Source organism: Archocentrus centrarchus, chromosome 4 (genome assembly GCF_007364275.1).
Source record: "Archocentrus centrarchus isolate MPI-CPG fArcCen1 chromosome 4, fArcCen1, whole genome shotgun sequence".
Classification (NCBI taxonomy): domain Eukaryota; kingdom Metazoa; phylum Chordata; class Actinopteri; order Cichliformes; family Cichlidae; genus Archocentrus; species Archocentrus centrarchus.
In genome coordinates, this window is record NC_044349.1 from 35,032,860 (window position 1) to 35,053,748 (window position 20,889).

At 42.5% G+C, this 20,889-nt stretch overlaps 1 protein-coding gene across 1 annotated transcript; it reads left to right on the forward strand.

Moving 5' to 3' along the window:
- zbtb37 (zinc finger and BTB domain containing 37) lies at positions 1 to 19,751 on the forward strand. The gene is made up of 4 exons (XM_030727635.1): positions 1 to 338; positions 6,995 to 7,936; positions 8,061 to 8,160; positions 12,309 to 19,751. Exons 2-4 carry the CDS (start codon positions 7,014 to 7,016, stop codon positions 12,828 to 12,830), a joined length of 1,545 nt encoding a protein of 514 aa, XP_030583495.1. The 5' UTR covers positions 1 to 338; positions 6,995 to 7,013; the 3' UTR covers positions 12,831 to 19,751.
- The last annotated feature ends 1,138 nt before the right edge of the window (positions 19,752 to 20,889 follow it).

The following is a 20,889-nucleotide window of genomic DNA, read 5'->3' on the forward strand; positions in this document are numbered from 1 at the left end:
TCGGCCCTTCTGCCGTGAAAAGGAAGATGAGAAGTCTCCGCTGCCCGCCGACAGTGAGCCGATGTTGAAGCAGGTCGGGCCTGCAGTGGAATGGCAGCAGAGCGCCTGCTAACGGATCGGAGCCCGCGCTCAGCTGTCGTGCCAGGGTCTTGATCAGCACGCGACCGCCGCTGGAGCCTCGGAGCCCGGAGGAGCGGCGGGTGGAGCTGCAGCCTGTCAGGCCGAGCCGTGCTGCCGTCATCTCCCGTCCTGCTAGCGATGCTCAGTGAGCTGCAGGACTGAAGCATCGGCCACGCGAAAGCAGACCAGAGCATTTTTCACTGCCCCCTCCCCGTCAGGTGAGAATCCGGCTGCACACCTGGAGGTTTACCTGGCGCCCAAGACAGTATCATGCATCTGTTTAGTAGTTTGTGTGTCCTGTTGGCAGGCTGGACTTGGATCAGGTTAAGAGTGCCGCTCCCCCTCAGGGACAGGTGTTCTGAAACCTGTGGCCTGTCCTTTCAGAGTGATGCCTCCATCTTGGTGGGTTCACCCATCTGTTTGAACCGGGTCTCGATATGACTTAAGGTTCGATGGAGTCCTCAGTATTTGTCAGCCTTTTGGTTTATATAGGCAGGCAGAACAGGACCTCAGGTTGAAGTGACTGTTAACGTTTCATGTGGCAAAGGCACCCAGAATGAAGATGATGATTGTAGCACAGTTTGTATGATTTTTATGCAGCATGAAATGACAAACTGAACTAAATTCTTACTGTAACATCTGAGACAACATTGCATACTGTGCATGAGAATACATGCCATGCAGAAAGCCAGTGCGGTATGAGTCAACACTTTGTAAAAGTTTCATAAAATTAAAGAGTTTCTGCCTACTTTAGGCAAGGCCTTTCAGCAGATACACAGCAAGTAGTTCGTGTCCAGAATGAGCACTAGAGTTTCTGTTCCAGGAGGTGGCGTAAATGCACTTCTGACAGGAACTGTTCCTGATCACAGGAAGTACTGAACAGAAGTGTCACACCAAACTGAACATTCTGTACAAACACAACTGCATTTCCATTTCTAAAAAGAAACATGCAAAATGATTTTAAAACAAACCCAGAGAGGAAAAAACAGACCTGCACAATGAAACCACAAAAAGATTCACAACTACACAGACATGCAAAACAACCACACAGACACAACACCACACAAAAACACAAAGCAACCACAAACGATCTTTAACATGCCTGTGCCTAGGAGCACATTTGTCTATGAAAGCCTCCATCTCTATAAAACACACTGCAGCATCACTGAATCTGACAGGACACAGATAGAATTATAATTATTTAGATACATTATATTGCCAAACGTATTCATCCACCCATCCAAATAACTGAATTCAGGTGTGGCCACAGGTGTATAAACCAAGTACCTAGACTGGTTCTACAAGCATTTATGAAAGAATGGGTTGCTCTCAGTAGCTTACTGTGATAGGATGATACCTGTGCAACAAGTCCAGTCAGAAACTCAGCCATGAAGTGGTGGGCCATGTAAAGTCACAGAGTGGGGTCAGCGGATGCTGGTGCCACAAATAAGAAAAAAGTAATGCTCAGAAGCTTGCTAATTTTGTGAATTCATGATCATCAAAAGCACGCTGTGATTTCTTGGTGACAGCTGCACATCAGCACTCTGAAACCTTCTGATGATGTTTTTTTAAACATTAAATGTTACTCAGTGTGTTCAGGTCTGACATGCTTCCATTGCCTGTTATACAGGAGACGTGGAAATCACTTTAGTTTGTCACCAGATCAGAGCAAAATTAATCTTATTGATTCAAAATTATTAGCAATAAAAAGCCTACAAATGTAACTGATGAATTTTCTAGTCTGAGCTCTATGAGCTGTAATTCCAGCAGTGTAGAAGATACTTAGCAACATTAGGAGCAAGCATAAAAACCTGCATACATTTTCTGCATCACTAACTGAATATAAGGTACGCCTTAACAAGTTGCATATATAAAAAAAAATGCTGTAAATAAAAGAAAAATAAAATTGCGCAGCATCCAATAGATTTTAAATCGAAACTCAGAAAATACCTGCTCTCGGCCAAGTTTTATCTTCAGCATAAGTTTCCATGGTGATTTAAGTGTAGTGGTGATTATATTGTAAGGTAAAGGCCCTGTATTAATTACAGAGAAAACCCAACAGTCAAAATGACCCCCCTATGAGCAGCACTTGGCAACAGTGGAAAGGAAAAACTCCCTTTTTACTGGAAGAAACCTCCAGCAGAACCAGGCTCAGGGAGGGGGGGTCATCTGCTGCGACCGGTTGGGGGTGAGGAGAGAGAGACAGGACAAAAGACATGCTGTGGAAGAGAGCCAGAATAATAATAACTAATGATTAAATGCAGAGTGGAGTATAAACAAAGTTAAAAGGTGAATGAAAAGAAACACTCAGTGGATCATGGGAACCCCCCCCAGCACCCTGGGTCTATTGAAGCGTAACTAAGGGATGGTTCAGGGTCACCTGATCCAGCCCTAACTATAAGCTTGATCAAAAAGGAAAGTTTTAAGCCTAATCTTAAAAATAGAGAGGGTGTCTGTCTCCTGAATCCAAGCTGGGAGCTGGTTCCACAGAAGAGGGGCCTGAAAGCTGAAGGCTCTGCCTCCCATTCTACTCTTAAGTATCCGAGGAACCACAAGTAAGCCAGCAGTCTGAGAGTGAAGATTGTGGGCCTTGTTGGTAAAGACTGCTGAGTTTTCAATGTGATGGGTGTGTTGCCCACAAGCAGAGATAAGATGGCGCAGAGGTGCTTGGAAATGTTGTAGGTGACTGAGTTTATAGTACTAACAATGGGTCTGAGCAGGACTCCTCCTTTGTGGATCTTCAGAAGTCCACATGTGCATGGTGTCTTTTCTCCAGGGTAAAGGCCAATATTATGTAGGGTGGTCAATGGCTTTTTTTCTTTTTCAAGTTGTTGTAGGCAGCAGATGACTTTTTCATGTAGTTGCTTGTGGGGTCTCGTCTTAAAATCTTAAAAGTGTTGTTATCACTGAGGACTAGAAATTTTGGTGAGGTAATTAGCTGAATTTAGAACAATGGTCGGCTGGTAGCATGGTGATGTTTTTGTCTTTACTCAGGCATGTGATGGCTTTCTTTTCTTGAATAGAGGAATTCTTGCAGTGGACATGGCAGCTGAAACCTTCATCCTGATTTGCTCTGCTTCAGGTTGTGTTAGTTTGTTGATCCTTATCACTGTTTCTGTGGCTCTGATGAGATCTGCTATGGGCAGCTGTTGTGGGGATATAGCTAGCGCATGCTCTTCTGGTTTAGTGAGGACCCTGTCTGATAGGTTCATCACCCACTTCTCTTGGCTGTCTTCTCTTGTGTTGTCTTCCTGTTTGTGTCCAGATGGTCTGGGTATTGACTCTGAATGGTACTGCCCGTTTGCAGATATTGGAATTTTCAGTTGTTTATCTTTGCCTTTAATATTTTTTGCCAGCTGTGCCCTGATAGCAAACTTGGCAACTTCTTCTAAGATGGAGGAAGGTAAGCATGATGAGAGTTCCTGCAGTGTCTGCTTGATCTTGTTTGGAGTGCAGCTATAGTGAGATGGACCTGTCTTATCATTTCATTCATGAGCTGATGTCCTCTTGGCTGTCTTGCAACAGTGTCAGCATGGGAATAATTACTGCCAAGAACAGACATACAATTTGTGTGGTTCATTCATTAATCTGTTTTTGATGATGGAGTGGATGATGGTAACAGAGTTTTATCAATGTGAAAAACTCCTCAGTATGATTTCAATCACAAGTATAAATCCAATAGGACACGAGACATTTATGTTAAAACAATGTTTTCAAAAGATGGGTGATTGTGGTTATGAATTCTGGGGTGATGGTGACTTTATTCATTTTTATTAAGATATATATTTTTTTTCCACTGTGCTTGTACTCAGTTTCTCTTTTTGGAAATAACCTCCCCAGCTTTTAAGAAAATCCTTTTACATGATACTGAGGAGGCAGGGCTGCACAAGTATCCCACAGCTGCCCTATATAGGCTTGGATACATGCACCTCTGCCTAGATGATACCTATAGACGAGGTGTTGCTGTTCTATCCCACTTCACCTTGAAATGAAATAAAGACTTGTGAATATTATAGCTGTAACAGATTTGATTATAGGCATATTATTGTAATACCTTACTGGAGAGATCAGCTTGAAGTGTTGCCATAAAGGGGAAACTCTTCACCTTTGAGCACCTCCATTGAAACCAGTTCCTCTGTGTCACAGCAAACTGAAACTCCAACACAAACACTTAACTTAATTTTGCAGGGATCCACTGGTTTTCATAAATCATGCCAACACTCGGACCACTGCCTGAACCGGCAAGGCTGACGTCACTCGCCATTAATGAAGCAAGCCTCGATATGCGCTTCATAAAAGACTTCCTGGATTTCTCGATATGCACTCCGAAGCCTCAGCACAGCAGTCCCATCACTAATATATGGGCCCCACAAAGGCCCAGACTCCAGTTTGTTCAAGTAAATGTGAAGTCTTCTTCACACAGTAAGGTTAATTATGGAGTTCCACAGGGTTCAGTGCTCGGACCAATTCTATTTATATTGTACATGCTTCTCTTGGGCAGTAGTATTAGAAGGTGTAGCATAAATTTTCATTGCTATGCAGATGACACCCAGCTTATCTATCCAGGAGGCCAGATGACACACACCAATTAGTTGAACTGCAGACATACGGACCTGGATGAACTCTAATTTCCTGCTTCTATATTTAATTAAAAGTGAGGTTATTGTACTCAGGCTGACACATCTTAGAAAGATGGTAGCTAACCAGTTACAAATTCTGGATGGCATTACTTTGGCCTCAAGTAACACTGAGGGATCATCAGGATATGTCCTTCAGTGTGCACATTGAATAAATAAGTAAGACTGCTTTTTTGCATTCGTGCAATATCTCTAAATTTAGAAACTAGTTCTTGCATTTATTACTTTTAGGCTGGACTATTGTAATTCATAACTATCAGGTTGTCCTAAAAGTTCCTGTTAAAAGGGAGTTTTTCCTTCCCGCTGTCGCCAAGTGGTTGCTCATAGGGTGTCGTTTTGACAGTTTTTTTTTTTTTTCTGTAATTATTGTAGGGTGATACCTATAATCTTACTAATCTTAATATAATCCTTACTGTTTGTTGTGATTTGGCATTATATGAATAAAATTGAATTGAAATGAATTGAACCCTCCCTTAGTTATGTTGCCATAGGCCTAGCCTGCTGGGGCTTCCCATGAATACATTGAGTCTTTGTTCTTCACCTCTTTTCACACTTTAAATTCAGAGTGGTGTATGAATAATCAGTATTAATCTCTGGCTTTCTTCCACAGTGTGTCTTTTGTCCTGTTTCACCCGCAACTGGTCACAGGGAGATGGCTGTCCCTCTGAGCTTGGTTATGACTGAGATTTCTTCCTGTTAAAATGGAGTTTTTCCCTCCCATTGTCACTAAACGCTTGCTTGTCTGATTGTTGGGGTTTTCTCTGTATTATTGTAAGGCAGGTGTCTCAATGAAATCAACATCAAGCGATGATGTAATGAGGTCCTGATGTTTCTAAACAAGAGAAGGAATAAACAGAGATTCTGGGTTCATCCAGCTCATAAGAGAGCAGCAGCAGGGAGAGTTTCATGGTTTGATCCCGGAGTTGAAGCTGAATCACAACCGCTTTTGCGCATAATTCAGGATATCAGTGGGCAGTTTGAGCTCTTGTTAGCAGAGATTGGATCACACCTGAGGAGGCAGAGAATAATTTCAGAGAGCTGACTGACCTGGAGCAGCATTTAGCTGTGTGTCTGAGGTAAAATAGTATGATTTTACTGCTCCCACATCACTTTATATTCAGCATATTGGTGCGTGTTTTGTGCTACACGCTCACATGTTGTGCTCTGATTGGTCAGATCTGTTTGTTCACTTGTGAAAGTCAGAAAAAATCAAACATGATGCCGCAGATTTGTCCTGTGAAACGACGCAGTCGGTGTGAACGGCTGCATTAAGAACAAGCCAGTCCGAAAAATATTTTTAACGCATGAAATTTATGTGTCTGGTGTGTAAAGGCCTGAACAAGCACAGCATCACGAAATAAAATAAAATGTCATTCAGACTCATAATGAATAAAACAGAAATAATTAAGTAATTTGTTGTTTCAGTGTGGCTCGGTACCAAATGACCTACGGACCGGTACCTGGGGACCTCTTATTTAAATTACTTGAGAAATGGTTGTCTTAATTGAAGGGCAAAGCAAAAATTTTAAAAAGGTAACTTAAAGGGCCAAATTGTATTATACTTTTGACATCAATTCATGGGCTGGAAGCAGGGGCCAGGAGTTTGAGACCCCTGTTCTAAGATCTTTAACTTACAGCTGTGATTTGGCACTATATGGGTGGATGAATACAATTGAATTGAACTCATGCATCAGGAGCAACTTGGGGTTCAGTATCTTGCCAAGGGTACTTTGACATGCAGACAGGAGCAGCCAGGGATCAAACCACCAACCTTCCAACTTCAGTAGTCTTTGCATTTATGTTTGCACATTGCCCATTTCACTAGCACAATGAGGGGTGGCTCTTTTCACACTGATGTAAAAATCCTGAAAATTTCACAGTTGACCTGTTTTTGCTTTTCTACAGATTTGCTTTCAGTGATAAAGTATCATTAGTGACCACACCCCCAATTAGTAACATCACTGCAGGTAGTTTCTTTGAGAATTAATGAAAAACTGCTGTGACATCAGTCCCCCACCCCCACCCCCACCTTATTACCTTTAGCACCCTCTGTTGTGTGGACACTTCAGGGTTGTTTTTTTTTTTTTTTTTTTTTTTTCGTTTTTTCTTTTTTTAAACGTGAAATAAGTTTCTTGTTAACCAGAACCAGAGTCTATATTATTCATATCAAGTTAGTAGCAAGTTTTAAGCTACAGGTTCCTGGTGTGGCTGGTACTGATGTGTTGCTGTTGTTGCAGTATCCCTGCAGGCTGCATCATGGAGCGCACCGGCAGCATACAACTGGACATCCCAGACTTCAGTAACTCTGTTCTATCTCACCTGAACCAGCTGCGTGTTCAAGGCCGTCTCTGCGACATTGTGGTCAATGTTCAGGGCCAGAGCTTCCGTGCACACAAGGTGGTACTAGCTGCCAGCTCACCATACTTTCGAGACCACATGTCTCTCAGCCAGATGAGCACTGTGTCACTGACGGTGATTCGTAATCCATCAGTGTTCGAGCAGCTGCTGTCCTTTTGCTACACAGGCCGCCTCTGCCTGCAACTTGCAGACATCATTAGCTACCTGACAGCTGCAAGCTTCCTGCAGATGCAACACATTATCGACCGCTGCACCCAAATCCTTGAGGGCATCCACCTGAAGATCAGTCTGGCTGACCTGGATGAAGAGTCCAGGGATGAGGAGGTGGCACGGAGCTCCAGGACAAATAGGACACTGGAAGCAGTGGTGCGAGGAGGGGGTCATCACAGTGGTCTGCGTCTGCTTGGCCCACGGGGAGGAGCTGAGGCATGTGAAGTTGTTAGTCCAGCAGAGGAGCCACTTAGCCCAGCACCAGCAGTGGAGCACAGTGGGCTAGAAGGGCCAGGGACCACCAGTGGCAGAGTAGGCAAAGAACCGATACTACGCATCAACAGGGCTGGTCAGTGGTACGTGGAGACAAGCAGCGAACCGGAACGGACTGGCAGTGCTGAAGAGGGTAGCATGGATGGAATCAGGATCAAGACAGAGAGGATGGAGGAATGGATTGGAGCAGGAGAGCACCATGAGGAGGGAGGACCAATGGAGGAGGGGGCCACCGTGATGATCGACACATCAGGACGCAGCACACTGGTGACTGGACCGGTAGGAGCGCTGGGGGCCCGTAGTGTCCAGCCGTCCTCCAGCTTCAGCGAGACAGACAGGTGAGTCATGGTGATAACACTCCTCCATGAGTCACTAACTGGTCTGTAGACACCTAATGATGTGTGGTTTTGGGTGGGGGATTGTGTTTTAAATTTTTTAATTAAATGTATTTTTTGATGTCAGGTTTAGTCCCACCGACAGCGTGGTCGTCCTCACAGAGCGTCAGAGAGCAAAGAGCGAGTCTCCTAGCAGGGCAGATGAGTTGCGACAGCCAAGCTCACAGGTACAAACACAAACTGACACAGCTAGCAAGCCAGGAGAGACTGGCCGTTAACAACTTTCCTTTTTTTTAGCAGACAGCAGAAATTAGAAACTACAGACGCAACGATTCAGTATTTAGACTCAATATTGATCTGATTGGGACTAGATCGAGTAGGGATAAGAAGAGGGTAATCTATTCAGTTCTATGCTGTTCTACATTTCCTACACCATGCATCACCAGCACAGCACATGGTATGTGTCCTGTTTGTATCTGTTATTTAACTAATAAATACAACTTCAATTCGTTTATATACCAGTGTGTAACAATATTATTTTTATAAAGTTAGGAAAGCAGTGTTCAAGTCAAGCCCAGTGTTGGCTTGCAGTTTCTTACAGTGATGAATATAGCTTATTAATTTAGGATTTGTATTGGAGTGTACTTGGTGTTGGGGTGGCTGTAGCTCAGTAGGTAGAGCAGGTCACCTACTGATCGGAAGGTCAGCGGTTCGATTCCTGGCTACTCCAGGCTGCATGCCAATGTATCCTTGGGCAAGATACTTAACCCCAAGTTGTTCTCCGACCATCCTGTCGGAGTATGAATGTGTGTGAATGCTAGTTAATTAAAAAGCACTTAGCTTAGTATAAACATGGAAGTGCTTGTATGAATGTGAGTGCATGGGTAAATGTAAACATGTTGTGTAAGTGCTTTGAGTGCTCTGACTGAGTAGAAAAGCGCTATATAAGAACTAGTCCATTTACATTTACCATTGACAGATGCCTGAAGCTGTAATGGGACTGAAAAAGCTAAATTGCTGTATCCTTAGAAAGTAAAAGTAAAAGTGTGGAGAGTTGAGTGCTTTTAGCATTTTTGCTTTGCCAAATGTCCCTTAAGTATATAAGCTCCTTAAAGACCCCAACAGTTTCCAGTCAAGACCACAGGTTTCCTAGAGCCCCCTGAATAATGACTAGGACTTCTTAAAGGGCCTTAGAACCTCCTCAATAATCCATCAATAAACCTCTGGCTTCAGTTATATTTACAAATTTCTGTAAGCCCCATAGAGTCTATTTAGTGATTTCTAGCCTAGTCATGATTAAGGATGTGTAAAACTTTCTTATAGATATTTAATAACCTAATCAAAAATCACTGAGATTTTTCTGAAATCACATAATCACCACTAAAATCATTTAAAGGCCTCATCGACCATTTTGTACATGCAGAATAACCATTGTAACTTATTAAAGAGCATATATATATATATATATATATATATATATATATATATATATATATATATATATATATATACACACACACATATATATACACACACACACATATATATACACACACACACACACACACACACACACACACACACATATATATATACACACTACTCACAAAAAGTTAGGGATATTTGGCTTTTGGGTGAAATTTCAGGACGAGCCTAAAATGCATTCAAACCTTTACAGGTGAACTTAATGTGACTTTCTCTAAGCTTTTGAATGCACATGTCCAACTGTGAAGTGTTTCAGAACTTTTTGCACAAGTTGCTGTTCTCTAACGAGGAGCTTAACGGCAAAATTCACAACAGGTGTTTGATCCTCGAATCGACCGATAAAGAGGGACATTTGGGACAACAGTTTTTTATTTGTTAAAAAAGTTTGACACATCCAATAAATTTCATTCCACTTCACGATTGTGTCCCACTTGTTGTTGATTCTTCACAAAAAATTGAAATTTTATATCTTTATGTTTGAAGCCTGAAATGTTGCAAAAGGTTGAAAAGTTCAAGGGGGCCGAATACTTTCACAGGGCACTGTACCAGAGTGAGAAGGGAGGTCATGGGGGCTACAGACTATCAAGGTTCATAGATTTCTCTGGAGCTTGAAAAAAGGGCGACTGGACTTCTTTTCGTTTCCTTAAGACGTTTCACCCTCTGAAAGGCTTCTTTAGTTCTCAAACCAAAAGGTGGAGAGACCCAGGTATTTAAACCCCTGTGGGCACAGTCCAATGGAGGTGGCTGTGACCCACTATTGTTCATGTGCATAATCACATGCTCTAAGGTGTGAAAGGAGGTGTGTGCCATTACAATCAGTGGTCTGAGGTGAAACCAATTTGGGACTTCGCTCCATTGTATCAAGTGACTTCTATAGGTCACTTGATAACAACAAGGTGTGAATGGGGGTTGAGGCGCCTGGGGAGGGAGCTCAGGACAGCACTGTAAGCGGGGGAAAGTTGGTGACGTAATCCACCTCCTCTGTTCAATGATGGTTGTTCACAGTGGACACAGATGCTTCTTTTACTCCTCTTTCAAACCATCTGTCTTCCCGGTCCAAAATGTGAACATTGGCATGCTCAAAAGAGTGACCTTTGACCTTTAGATGCAGATGCAGATGTAAAGCTGAGTCTTGTCCTATCGAGGTGGCTCTTCTATGTTGTGCCATTCGTTTGTGAAGAGGCTGTTTGGTTTTTCCAATGTAGAGGTCCGAGCACTCTTCACTGCACTGGACAGCATACACTACATTGCTGATCTTGTGTTTGGGGGGTTTGTCCTTGGGATGAACCAGTTTTTGCCTTAGGGTGTGACTTGGTTTGAAGTATACAGGGATGTCATGCTTGGAGAAAATTCTTCCGAGATTCTCTGACAAGCCTGCCACATAAGGGATGATAAGTTGTTCCTCTTGTCATTCTTATTCTCCCTAGTTTGAGTTTAATCTTCTTTCCTGTGCATCTTGGCTGATTTGATGAAAGCCCAGTTGGGATAACCACATGTTTTAAGTGCTTTCTTTACATGTGTGTTCCTTTTTGTTTCCCTTCTGCCTCAGAGGGAACACTGTCTGCCCAGTGTTGCAGGGTCCAGATCACCCCAAGTTTGTGTTCCAGTGGGTGGTGGGAGTCAAAGAGTTGGTACTGGTCTGTGTGTGTGGGCTTCCAGTAAACTTCAGTGTTGAGGCTTCCATCTTCCTCAGTAAGCACCGCACCGTCCAGGAATGGTAATCTATTATCCCTGGTGTCCTCCCTGGTAAAACTTATGTATTTATTCACTGAGTTGATGTGGTCAGTGAAGGTTTCTACTTCTTGGGTTTTGATTTTGACCCAGGTGTCATCTACATATCTGTACCAGTGACTAGGTGCCATCCCTTTGAAAGAACCAAGAGCTTTACTTGGCTACAATGGGTGACACTGGGGAGCCCATGGCATATTCATGCTTTTGTCTGTAGAAACCATCACTGTATTTGAAATTTGTTGTGGTAAGGCAGAGGTCTAAAGGTCTTCCTGTAGTCACTTTCTGACGTCTCCACTGCCTCCGTTGTGGGTATGCAAGTGAAAAGTGAAACCACATCAAAGGACACCATGGTTTCATCTGGATTCAGTGCAAGATTACGGACCTTGTTGGTGAAGTCTGTGGAGTTTTTCATGTGATGGGGTGTGTTGCCCCACCAAAAGGTGGGTCTGCAAATCATCCACACAGCAATAGCTGTGCCCTGGATTAGACCTAGACATCTGGTATCAATAGTGAATCATGTAGGTTACAAAAAGGGACAACATAAAGTCTCTTCAGAATAAATTAACTTGAAATGTGCATGATTAGCCCACTGGAGGTCATTTTACAGGGATCTGACAGTGTTTCTCCTGTTCCTCCTTGCATGGGGAGAAACAGGATCAGATACTGGTCCTGTTGCTGGGTTGATGCCCTTCTAGGGCCCTGTCCAGCTCTCCTCATGGAACATCTCGTGGTATCTCCTCCACACTCTTGAGACCGTGCTGGGAAACATAGCACATAACACAGTACAGTATAACAACAGTACATAAGGATGTGTCATCCTAGAGGAGCTGAATTAGCTGCGCACCTGCTGGTACTTTCATTTCCACCAAAGCAGGTGAAACGCATACCATAAATTCAACTGACTGTGAGTTATACTGTGATGATTGAGTGGTTCCTTAATTCTTTCAGCCATGTATTTCCCAGGAGAAAATTCCTGATGGCAGTTCCTTAGACACAGTAAAGTACTGAGGTCTGACACCTGAGAGCGTAACACTAATCTGACCAACACCGATCAAGGACACCACGATTTGTGCAGGACATGTTCAGCCAACGAGATCAAAAGTCTCGTTTGATTTGTTCTGTCATGATGTCTATGTTAACATTTCATTCTACCTTTCAGGGGGAGGAGCATACAACATTTGATATGGGTGGCTATGAGGACTACTTGAGAGAGCAGGTAGGAGACCGCTGGTTCCGCTACAATCCTCGACTCACCTGCATCTACTGCTGCAAATCCTTCAACCAGAAAGGCAGCCTAGACCGCCACATGCGCCTCCACATGGGTATAACACCATTTGTCTGCCGCATCTGTGGGAAGAAGTACACCCGCAAAGACCAGTTGGAGTACCACATCCGCAAACACACCGGCAACAAACCTTTCCACTGCCACGTCTGCGGCAAAAGCTTCCCCTTTCAGGCCATCCTCAATCAGCATTTCCGCAAGAACCACCCAGGCTGCACCCCCCAAGAAGCCCACAGCGCCTCCCCTGAGACCACCACCGCTTCCGTCACATCCAGGGGTGGTCCCAGTGATGAGGCCTCCCCCAGTCAGGAGGAGTCTGAAGGTGGGGGAGGTAATAGTGTTGGAGGCCAGTATGGAGAGGGTCCCCAAGCCTCGGTTTCCACAACGGGACCAGACTGACCCCAGCGACGGGAGGAAGTTGGGGTCTTGATGGGGGTGGGGGTGAGCAGGGCAGCATGATCCTGTTGTAACCAAAGGTAACAGGACGCTGAACCCGCTCAAGTCAAAGGACACCTCAGAGTCTGAACTGAGATTTTTCCGCTTTAAACCGCATCTACCTTCACCTACTAAACCGAATAGATTAAGCTAAAATGAAGAAATGCCACACACTCCAACAACCTCATATGCCACAAAATTCAGTGGTTCTCTTTTGCCTCTAGTTTATGTTACAGATTTCTACTTTTATATTTACAGGTGTTACTGGTCCACAATGCAGCATCACAACAGTATGTCTGGTGGAGACTTTGCCAAACTACTCAGTGCCAGTTAAACAGTTTAAATCCTTCATATTTGCCTTGAGACAATCTGGAACTGTTGGGTAAATAATAATAATAATAATCATCATATGCGTTCTATAAGTGCCACAATGGCGTAAAAATATATAGTTGCACAAAAAGGTTCACTGAGAAACTTACAGCTGAAGTTCAGGTCCAGTGTGATTGGAGTTTCTGATGTTTCCCTGTTTTCCCGCATTTGGTACAATTCGGGAAGAATAACGTTCTTACACTAATGTTTCACACTACATACATACCTTACTGTATAGCACCATCATTTAAACAATTAATTTCAACAGTAAAATATATTCAATATTCATTACATGTAAGTGAAATATTTCAAGCCTTTTTTGTTTTTATTGTGATTATGTTTTTATTATGGTTTTATGGCTTACAGCTAACGAAATCCTGTACACCAACACCAGCAGATGTCCAGGGACCCCAAAATTATCCCAGACTGGAAATTTGACACTGGACTTGAAGCATCTTGGATTCTGTGCCTCTCCACTTTCCCTCCAGATTTTAGGACCTTGATTTCCAAATGAAATGCAAAGTTTACTTTGCTCTGAACAGATGTCTTTGGACAAGTATCTCAGTAAAATCCTTTTATTAGCCAGGAGGAGCTTAATATTAGGAATGTGACAGCCGAAGCCTCTTTCCCGAGGATGTCCCCGACACCAGTCTCACTCAACTTTTCTTGACTGTCCTGTCAAGAAAAGTCACTCACTCAGTCATTCACTTTTCCATTAATATACTTTAATACAGCATTCTGCAAACAGACAGCCTTTTCAGCAGTGGCCTTCTGTGGCTTAACCTGCTTGTGGCAGATGTTGATAATCATCATTTAGACAACTGTCAAGTCAGCAGTCGTCCTCATGGTTGTGTGTGCTGCACCAAGAGATGCAATGTTTATATTAGTTGAATAAAATTTTTCTCAAAGTTCAGATAATAAAGGCCTCATAATAATGTCTCAATGCAGTACCTCAAATATTCTCATAATTTAAGATACTGCATTTCTGATTTTATTGAACTATAAATCATCTTCAAAAAATGCTTGAAAGATTTCAGACATAATTCATATAGAATGTGAAAATCTACCTTTTTGAATTAAATTGCAAAATTAATATGAAATAAAAATATAAAAGTATATAAAATTTCAATTTTTTGAGATGCACTAATATAGAGAGAATAAAACCTGATCTTGTGACTTGTGTGCATGTGTTGGGTCACATGAAAACTGACACAAACTGCTGATGGGAATCAAACGTGGACAGCCCCACCAGCGTTGCACTTCCCTGGATGGACGTGGCTGTTCCAGAACTGCAGGCATCAGCAGATAATGACACCGATGTGTCCTCAGGCTGGAGTGTGACTCCCTTTGCTCGTCATGCTTCATGCAGCCAAAATGGAAAAATGTCTGCAGGAACTCCAATCACACTGGGCTCATTAAATTGTCTCTGAAATGAGTATAACTTCCTTAGAATAGTGTTTGGTTATTGTGGCAGTTGAACTCAGTTTCTACAGCGTCTTGTAGATCAGACTTGACCACCAACAAACTCACAGCAGGAAACCTGGACATTGTCCAGCCTCAGATAAGCTACACAGCTCAATTACCTCTCATCAATACGCAATACCGCTGCAGCACAGCGCCACCAGGAAGCACTCTGCTCCACTCACACAGAGATCTCAGTCACTTTTCTCAGATATTTTTATAAACAAACATGTATTTATTGTTTTTCTTTGGTTTTTCTCGGACACTTTCTTGCTCTGACAACGGGTGTGATGGAAGACGGCTTGTTGTTCGAGGAGAACAAGACAGTGGATAGACCTGATCAGTATCTTGTGTGGCAGTTAATGATGCATTGAATCTACTGCACTTGACAACAAGCCAACCTAAAACTCAAAGAGAACGTGAAGAACAAGTGAAACACAGTAGAGAGGTTCAGTTAACTGACTGTAGTTAGTCAGCACGCCGGTCAAAGCAGCTAAAACTTTAAGCGTCAGCCAAACAGAGTTATTAAAAAAAACCTCTCACCACAAAGAGTTAGGAAAAGGGAAAAGATCCCATTTGGTCAACATATAAATTTCATCGTTATAGTTGGGCATTGTGTGTTTGTTGGGCAGTCTATGAGGATTGCCTTGCTGTTGGACTCAGCCTCAAGTTGCTACTCCAGAGCCCAGAGGTCAGGGCAGTGTTTAAATATTAAGTTGTGAGCTAATCAGTTTTTCACATAGAATGGTGGACAGCAAAATATACATTTGAATACATAAACAGAATATATGTTGACCTGACCTCTGCTTGTGTACAGAGTGCAGTAGAGATAATGCATCACTGACAACAGATGGTTTAGAACTGGGCAGACACTGATTGGATAGTGACAAGGAGCCGAACCCTGTTAGACCAGATGGATGTAGTGGCCAGGCCGTGGAGCTGGACTAAAAAAAAACATCCTCCTGTGGTCAAAGTTGACCTGCTGGAAGGCGGCAGCAGGTCAGACTATCTGGCAACCAAAGGAAAGATGGCGTGGCTACGTCGGCCTCTCAGAACGCCAAATCAGCTTCACCTCTTGTCACTGAGGGAGAACGAGAAGGTCAAAAACTTTTTGTAACAGAACAATGACAAATGTACACATATTATAAGACAAATGTATTTAAACTACTAAGATGCTTTTTTGAATATGATTAATGTAAACAAGCTAGGAGTAGGCAGGTAGCACACAGATCGGCTGTTACTGTTTTCTTCTACAGAACTGTGAATCCGATTCTCAGTGGATGGTCAATTTTTTTTATGCAAGTGAAGCCAGCGGCTCTGTCCTCACTCGAGTGATTCGAGATTTTGTCCCAGATCCCACTGCAGCCACTGCCGCTAGGCTCACACTTCAGGCTAAACCAGGATATCAGGTATACAGACTCTTTTCTTTTCTTCAGAGAATTGGATGTTTACCGTTCCCACGTAGCAGTATGCTAACAGCTAGACCTCAGTGCAATATGCACGCTGCAGAAATCAAACTCAGCTGTAAGTAAACACAGAAGCAGCAGGTAAGTCAGTGTAGAGGAGGACAAACCAAGACTGGGCAAGATGGAACAAAAATGAGTAAACGAGATGACCTCAAGACCTCTTTCCACAGAAGGTGCAGGACTGCCACAGTTTGGGTCCGTGTGTGATTATGTGGTGATCTTGCCTCCAACAGATGATTCATTTTTGTCTCTTCTGTCGGACTGGAAAATAACTTTCAGCAGGTGTTTTGATAGAAATCTCAAATTCAGAAGCAACCAGAAGGGGCTGAACACAGAAATTTGTGCAGGAAATATTTAATGTTTTAGGCCATGCAGTGAGTTTTAAAATGCTTTGCCTTATTTCATATTTTCATAACGTGACAATCAAATGATTTTAGCTGCTGATTTATAAAGGAACTCTAACTCTGATGCGTGATTACCTCTGAAAGGTATTTAGTATTTCATCAAGCTTTAGACAGGTTAAAATAAGCAGTTTGTTTAATTATAAACTATTCAGTACTAGCTGTGAGCCGTCTCAGCCTGTCAGAATGACTCGTTTCAAAAAGGGAGGCAAAATTTCAACTTCAGTCAATCTGTTAGATTTTGGTGTGACTTGGTTTGAACAGAAGAATTCATGCAGTCGTGTTTGAAATGATTTATTCCAGCAGCAGACTGCAGATGAACTAGGCTCATCACTCGCTGCAAATTAGTGTTAAAGGACTTGCCAGATATGGGTTAAATAAAGTATATCTTTATCTATTAAATATAGTATATATGATATCGGGGACTGATGAGTGAGCTTCCCCCGGGGGCCTGCAGGTGGTGGTTGGGGTGGTGGAGGGCAGCAGCACACAGTGAATGATGGGAAGTTTCCAGCGTCTAGCAAAAGATAACACAACCAGCTTTAATAGTTTACAATATATTTGTGTATTTTTGTCATTTCCAACCTTCCTACATCATTATTATTGAGGTCAGATGTACCGATCATGTTGTAGTTTTATTAGCAAGCTAACGTTGGTGTCGTTCGCTACAGCGTGTGGCTGATCATCACTAACAGCTGATCCCCGCAGAAGAAGGTGCACTCTGTTTACTTTCAGTGTGTAAATCTCACTTCTGGAGTGTCTGATGTAATGAAGTGCTAAGAATTTAGGAAAAACTGGTGCTGCGGGTTTCTGATGTCTGAGTTATTACGATGATAAATTTGTCTTAAGAAGCTGGAAGTTGTTTGTGTTGGCCACTGTTTCTTCCTGTATTTGAACATGTACTAAAATTACAGGATTTCCTGCCTTTTGGTGGTAACAACATATGTAAGCAAGATCTGCATATATTTGGTCCCGCAGGCTGAGGCTGTTTTACCTTAGATAGAAGTTTATGCGTTGTATTGCTGTTTCTGGCCATTGACCAACAAAAATGTCTCTTATGCTTGAGTAAATGAAACCCTGCTATTTTTGTCAAAACCCTGATGGATAGACTCATTCTGTTATGATTCATAAAAAAGACCATTTGGACAGGCTTGTTAACTTTAGTGCACGCTAACAGAGTCCACAGTGATGAGCAGCCATGCCTATAAAATTGTTTTGCAGAGAATGAAGTTACGTAACAAGCTCAGCATCTTCCTCCATTTATCATTCTGTAGCGGGGCCCTGGGTGTGCTGAAAATCAAGCACTGCTCAGACTGACAACAGCTTGATAACATTAATCCCACCCACCGTGCTGATCGACTGATCCTTCCATCCTTTCGCCACCTGCATGCAAAGGTCCGCTTGAGTCAGAGTGTGTGTGTGTGTGTGTGTGTGTGTCCCCTCCAAATTTACGTGGCTGTGTGGACTTGTCCACGAGGCACGACACTACAGTGCAGTGATTACACGTGCATCCTTCAGGATGACTGCTAGCAGAACTGAATAAAAGTTTAATTACTCATCTGTGATGTCCATGAGTATAATCCTGTTATTAGCACTCACTGGACTCACTATATTTAACCAGTAATTTCAGTTTCATAAATAAACTGAACTGATCCAAAGTTCTGGTAAAGAGTAGAAAGCATACTCGGCCTAAAACAGTTGTTCAGCTTTAGTAATATTTTCTGCAGAAGTCAGGATTCAGCCCCGCCATCTTTTCCTAAAGAAATCCGGTTAATTGTGGTTGTTTCTGCTTTAAATGGATCAAGAATTATTCAATGTATGGAAAAATTATTGAGCAGTGATCATGGAAAACACCTCCAAGAGACATTTTTGACACAAAAAAAAAGATCGAGGTTGGACATGTTGCCCAGTTCCAGCATGAAGACATGAACTTAGAGGTTTTGCCCAAGAACAAACAGATCAGCCTTCTTTTCTGTTTCACATTGTTTTGCTTGTTTTCTCCTCTCTGCACTGAGGTGCAGGGAGGACTTCATGTTTTCACTGAGCAACACATCCTTTCAAGTAACACTCAATAACAAGCTGCTTTATGGACTGCTGCTCCAGTCTGGTTCAGTGTGGTCCTACCTGAGAAATCAAAAGAAGGAAAAGTTGGCTCTGAGCTGCTGAATAGTTTAAAATGTGACAGATTTCTGTCTATATTCTGCTCCAGAGCTCACAGAAGAGGAAAAGTGCTAAATCGAACCAGCAGGCATTTTTAACACTCACCTGTGCAGTAACGCAGCCATCGCTTAACTTCTTAACCTTTGTTGAAATGACACTGCTGTGAGCTTAGCACAGGGTTTAACAAACGCTCTGCCCGCTGGTTAGAGAGCACCTGTCCAATGACAGGAGTCTCACAAGTCTTTCAGCCGTTATCCTCCAACAACACGTGCCACGCAGGAACGAGTCAGGCAGCAGCAAATGCTACTTCAGCCATGTTTGCGTTAAACAGACACCCCAGATCTGACTTTCCCTCCTCTGTGATTTCTCATTTTAGTTCACGTCCATTTTCATCTTCAAACTGTGAAACAGCTGAACCTCCTCATGTGTCTGAGTCAGTCAAAGCTCCGGTGATTTGCTTTACAACAAAATGCCAAACTTTGGTTCAAGTTTTTTTAGCTTCAGTCTGCAACAGCTTTTTTTTTTTAACCCCCCCCCCCTGTGTGAATCCAGTGTTTGGTATATGAATTTCCAGTAACATTGACCACAACATGCCTACCATAAATCAGATCATTTAACTATATTCACTTAACTCTTTAATGTTGATTCCTCAGAGTATATCCTAATATATCAAAGCAGAAAATAAGTCAAAGAAAACAAGTTTAAGATAGTAAATTAACTTTTAATACTGTACTTAATTTTTTTTTTAAAGAGGAAGTACTTAAGTTCTGTAGTAGATAAACCTGAAAGGTTTTATGTGAACATCTTTTATGTTGCATGTCTATTGCTAAACCATGTTGGTGGAGGGTGGGGGAGGGTGGGGGATGTGAGGCCAAAGGTCAATTAGTTTAGAAAAATGTGAAGATGCTTCTTTCACTATGACCACTAGATCACTCACAGGTTGCATCTCCTTCAATGGAAATAAAGCACTTTAAGTGACAAATGGCAGCGACTCGCCTCTGTGTTTATGCATAAACCATGCACACGAACGTCTCATGCACAAATGTGGAAATCGAATTTGTACTCTGAACACATTTATTAGTGCCTCAAACCGTCTGTCAGGCTGGCTCAGAAAACGGTGACTAGACTTTTCTACTCACAGCAACAATTCATTCACACACACTTTTTTTTCCCCTAAGTGCTTTCTGTCTAACATCGACATTCAGATGAATCAGAGGGCGGCTCGGGGTTCAGTATCTTGCCCAAAGACACTTTGGCACACTGACTGGAGCAGCCAGGGATTGAACCACCAACCTTCTGATCATTAAGTGACCCGCCGTGCTCTGAAAATGCAATCCAAACATCTTTAAAGTGAATACTACAACTGCTACTCCTATTATTTTTTTATTATTTATTATTTGGAGTTCTAAAACACAATAAGCCAAAATGCTCAGAATAATAAGATTAACACCAAATACTGAAAGGTGGAGCCTTTGACATATTCCTACAGATGTTTTATTATCTTTCATTAAAACAGGTCCTGCTGGATGTCATCACTCACAGTCTGGAGCTGCTGGAGAATCTCAGACTAAAACACTTTTTTACAGTCGTGGGAATCCAGAGGTTTTTTTCTTTTTCTTAGTTTTGGGGCTGACAGGCCCCACGGCTGGTCCTTGTTCTCCACAAGCTCTTTTTTCACATTGAATTCATTTTCATCTTTATCTTGAGCCACAGCGAGTGTCTCAGGGGGCACAACATTCAGCACCCCCCATAGCACCATTTACTTAGATCATCGTCGCTCTGTGTAAACGCTTTACTGGCCGCCTCCTCGTGCTTCTTCAGTCAAACTTCTCCTTTTTTCTCCTCCTTCCTCCACCACCCGTGAAAGATCGCAGGTTTGAGCCCGGGAGGAGAGACAAACCCAGTGTCAGGGGGTCATAAGCTAGTGTACTCCTAGTGCTGGGTGTTGTGCCAAAAGGTGAATCTGATATTTCTGTTTTCTGTATGTAATGCCTTTGTTTTTATTGATACACTGTAGTCAGCAGGATTTATGAAGGGCTTATATATAAAATAAATAAATGACCTGTTTTGCAAGCATTTTTATGACTGTGTTATTGTATTTACATTATAATCAATCCAGTACTTTTGGCCACTTAAAATATCTTTATAGAACTGTGATGTTATATT

What these genes read in the sequence shown, in the direction of transcription:
- zbtb37 (XM_030727635.1), top strand. Translation starts at nt 7,014, where the DNA reads ATGGAGCGCACCGGCAGCATACAACTGGACATCCCAGACTTCAGTAAC. An exon ending in AGCTTCAGCGAGACAGACAG is followed by an intron (nt 7,937 to 8,060) that starts GTGAGTCATGGT and finishes TTTTGATGTCAG; the next exon opens with GTTTAGTCCCACCGACAGCG. An exon ending in TGCGACAGCCAAGCTCACAG is followed by an intron (nt 8,161 to 12,308) that starts GTACAAACACAA and finishes TCTACCTTTCAG; the next exon opens with GGGGAGGAGCATACAACATT.